Raw genomic sequence first — 4,211 nt, 5'->3', positions numbered from 1 at the left:
CTTGGGCCGCAGACCTGGCAATGACCTATCTCTGTATTCTAGTGCCTGGCTTCATTCTGTCTCTCCTCACTCCCACTTCATTCCTTCCCACATCTCAGTTCTGGCCACAGCTGGAGTGGAGTCCAGTTCTGACACGCTCTGAACTGGGAACGTGGTGTTTTGAGGACAGCAACTATCGTTTTCTTTACATTTCCAGCCGCTGCTGTGGGTAAAACCTTTTAGGAGTGTGATGCTACTCATCCCCAGCTGGCAAATCCTGCCCTAAAACGTTGCGGACAGAAAATCCAGTTTAGTGGCATCTGTATCCCTAGGCTGGTCCATCTGCTCATCTCCTGTTCCTCAGCTGAAGCCTCCTGCCACCCGCCGTTTGAGAACCATGGAGCTTGATAAATGAGTGACAAGCTGGCTGCGGGGCTCGCTGCTATGTCTTAGCAGGATGGCTTTGGTGTTGGAGAAATAAAGACCAGCAGAACCGAGGTGTCGCGTGGAGGTGGATTGGGCCAGGAGAAGAGTTGCACATCAAGCATCTGGGGAAGCAGAGCTGCCCTCCAGGCCCTGGGTTCCTTGGGATTTATGTCTCTCGCTTTGAAGGGGTTTAGCTCGGACGTAGGGCATGCACAAGCCTTTGAAGAGGTGGCAAGTTGCGAGCCAGTCCGAAGGGAGATGAGTTTTCCTGTGGCGCTCCCACATTTATAGATAGTTTAAATTTATTTTTGTGAAATTGTGTTTTATGCCTGTCTCTTCTTGTTTCCCCTTTAGTGGTTGAATCAGAGCCACAATGCATGCGTCAACTATGCAAACCGCAACGCGACAAAGGTGAGGAGACCCAACATATGCAGCGCGTGCAGCGCGTTAGGTCTGTTTTGACACGGAAACATAAGTCTTGTCTCTTCGCTGTTAATAGAAACTCCGGAGTTGGCACTGTGATGAATTTATAGATTGGCCACTCTCCTGTGTAGACTTCCATTTTAAACCTCGGCTGTAAATGGCTTGAGGATCTCAAAATCACTCGAGGCACGTGAGTAACGCTCAATGCCTTTGGGCTGAACCAGTATCTCGTTCTAACTGGTATGAAACGGTTTAACTGGATATGTAAATGAGCCCAAAGCACAATGGTATCTGGGTTTTTGGGCAGCAGCAGAAGCTCCAGGATCACACTGCCATCTCCTGAGGACTTTATATGCGCTACCAGCAATGGTGTCGGGAAGCAGTGGGGCTGTTCCTGCTCTCTTCCATCGCTTTAGCCTTCATTTATCCCATGTCGGGATGTGGGAAGCTGAGTTGGAAACCATCCAGCTCATTGAGAGAACATTTCAAAGACAAATACTAAATGTGGAGAGTTTGGGGTTCATCACTAGTGCATGAGAATGCTAATTTTGTACCATTTGCTGGATTTCATTCACATACTTCCTTTAGGCTGCTATCATTACAATTTTCTGATGCCAATTAATTCTCCATTCCCTTTAACCTTGCTCATGAGGCTACAGTTTCCCTTGCTTTTGCCGCTGCTAGATGACAGACCGTGTGTCACAGAACAATATGACAAAATTAAACCTGTCTCTGGTTTAAAACAAATAATAAACTGAAACCAAACCAAACAAACAAAAAAAAGTTGGTTGCATTTTAATAACCAGAAGTTTGTTTATTGAAAATATGTTTTGTTTTTCTTTCCAAAGCCTTCTCCGACATCCAAGTTCATCCAGGGCTACTTGGGAGCTGTCATAAGTGCTGTCTCAATAGCAGTGGGTAACGCTTTCTATCTATACATTTCACTACTGAGTAACTGCTCCCTTACGGTAGCACTGCAGCGCTTCGAGACGTTTGTTTGAATTGCCAAGCATGTTTATCCTTTCAGTGACAGAATTCAGTCTACATGACCAGGAAATATCTTAACCATGAGGTGTCTCTGTCCGTGCATGCCCAACTTTTCAGCAGAAGGAGGCTTTTCCCGCTGATGGCTTCCAGCACGTCCCGCACCACCTGGGTCTCTGCACCGTGGCTTTGCTGCTGGGGGAACTCTTAATTACCTACGTGTGTGTTAGCCGGTGGGGAATTAGCCTAGTCCGAGCTGAAAGAGTGACTTTGAGGCTGCAGGGTGATAGTGTGACAGCTGAGTGAGGCTTTTGGATGTCCCCTTGGTGGGTCAGCACCTTGGGTCAGAACCACAGCGCTCAGGATGACGCCCTACAGCGTTCAAGCTGGCAGCGGTGTTCAAGTCGTGTCTGGTAATCTGTAAGTGAGGAGCTTTTCGCTAAAATTGTGGTCTCATGCTGCAGTCAGCAGGCTTTAACACTCAGACTCCCCAAAAGCACAAGTTGACATCTTTAGCAGGGTTAGCTAATTCCCCAGGAAGCAGGTACATTTTTCAGGAGCAACTTACGGAAGTTCTTTCTTACCTTCAGCTTTCAAATAGGCCTCTAAAACATGTGGTTGTGCATTTTCTACTGTAGCATTAACAATCCCATGGCAATTCGTTTTTTTTTTCCTCTGGACAAGACTTTTTTTCTTTTTTATCAAGCCACAGACATCCTTTTCCAGGCACTTTTTCCTGCAAACAGATTGTGCCATGGGAATAGGTCAGCACTCAGCCTGCTCACCACGTCATTAGTACCCAGGTTCCCCAGTTCACCTCTGGGAGTAAGTCCCATGGGCTTGTTTAGATTTCTTTACATGGTAAAATGTTTGTCTGGAGCAGGCTGCGGATCGTTAGGAGAACTTGGGAGGCAGGAGCTCCTGGCTGGGAACTGGCAGTGAGCGGTTTGGTGTGTCGTGTCCCCTCGGACAGCAGAAATTCTGCAGCTGCCAGGCAGCTTTTCACCAGCTGTAGTAAAGGGCGTACGTAGAGTTGGTGAAGCATCTTGCAGTTTTGAGTGGAAACTGCCCGTTTTATTGGATATGCTTCTGTTTGACGGTTTTCCGTGTTGCCGGCTTGCCTTGCTTCCTGGTTGCCGTACCGCTCTGTAGAATTATCCCCTCACTGCAGAATTAACCCAGGCTGTGCACACAGACCGGCCTTGCGCATCGTAACCCTACCAAGACGTGTCCACGCCAGCTCCACGCTTCTGCAGCTGAAGTGCAGTCCGAGTCCCCGTTCCACCAGCCTCAGCGCTTGGGTCACCAGCTGTTCTCTGGCCACCATTTCCCACCTTGACTGCCCTCTCTGGTCCTTAGTTCAGTTTTTTTTCCACCTTGTGAATTAGTAAGGTGAAGCTTTCCGGCTTGATGTGCTGCTCCTGCTCACAACCTGCCTTCCAACCCCCCGCGCAGCTGCCGCAGAGGGATGATGACTGGTTCCACGGTGTCGGCATTAATGTTCCTCTCCATTTTGGCAACAGGGGCAGATAGAGGGCAGGAGACACGGAGAAGTGATGTTGGCAGAGTTTTGTCACCTTGAGAAGCTGACAGGCTTTGGTAAGGAAACCACTTGGGCGGCGAGCGGAGATGTCCCTCTTGGGACAGGTCTTTAAAATCTCTGGTTCCTCCTAGGCTGACTGCCAAGGAGCTGAAGCAGAAAGATAGGTTCAGGGTGCAGAAGTGACAGTGAGAAACACTTGTTCCCTGAAGCAGTGTGAAACACTACACCAAGACTTGTAGACAAAAGAAATTGCAGCAAACCAGCAGTGTCCTGCTGTTGCTGCAGGGTGTCTGTCACTGCTGGTGACACGTGGGTGGCTCATCAGCCTGCTGCTGGTAGATCAGCTCTTCTTCCCGTGGTGGTTTGCACCTCCATTAGTTGTACCGTTTATTCTGTGGAGGTGAAGGAATTTGTGGTCTGTGCAGAGCAACAACCTTTGAGTAAATGCAGAAACTGAAACGATGCTGGGATATATCTGCCCACATAACTTGTAGGTGCCTCTTCAGCCGGAGCCCCGGTGCCTGGTTAGCTCACACACCTTGGCGGTCTGCCATGGGGTCAGTTTTAAAAGCGCCCTGAGGAACGATGATGCCGTAGAATTCTGTACTTGCAGCATTTGCAGCTTTCTCAAGAAGAAATCTGCCTTCAGTGCTGCAGATGCTGACAGTGTCAACAAGGCCAAGGGCCGAGTCCTGCCCTTGGGTCACAACAACCCCCTGCAACGCTCCAGGCTTGGGGACGATGAGCTAGAAAGCTGCCCAGCGGAAAAGGACCCAGAGGTGTTGGTTGACAGAGGATGAACATGAGCCAGTGTGTGCCCAGGTGGCCAAGAGGCCAACGGCATGGTGGCTGGTAT

The 4,211-nt window shown here is 49.3% G+C and overlaps 1 protein-coding gene across 1 annotated transcript in view; it reads left to right on the top strand.

Moving 5' to 3' along the window:
* Positions 1-4,211, top strand: part of SFXN5 (sideroflexin 5) — an 80,842-nt gene that overhangs the window by 25,757 nt on the left and 50,874 nt on the right. The window contains exons 6-7 of the mRNA XM_010151832.1: positions 760-816; positions 1,677-1,742. Of these exons, the coding sequence (XP_010150134.1) occupies positions 760-816; positions 1,677-1,742 (123 nt within the window). The remainder of the gene's footprint in view (positions 1-759; positions 817-1,676; positions 1,743-4,211) is intronic.

This window comes from Eurypyga helias, unplaced genomic scaffold (genome assembly GCF_000690775.1).
Source record: "Eurypyga helias isolate BGI_N326 unplaced genomic scaffold, ASM69077v1 scaffold11425, whole genome shotgun sequence".
NCBI classification, from domain to species: domain Eukaryota; kingdom Metazoa; phylum Chordata; class Aves; order Eurypygiformes; family Eurypygidae; genus Eurypyga; species Eurypyga helias.
This window is presented reverse-complemented; position numbering and strand designations above follow the sequence as displayed.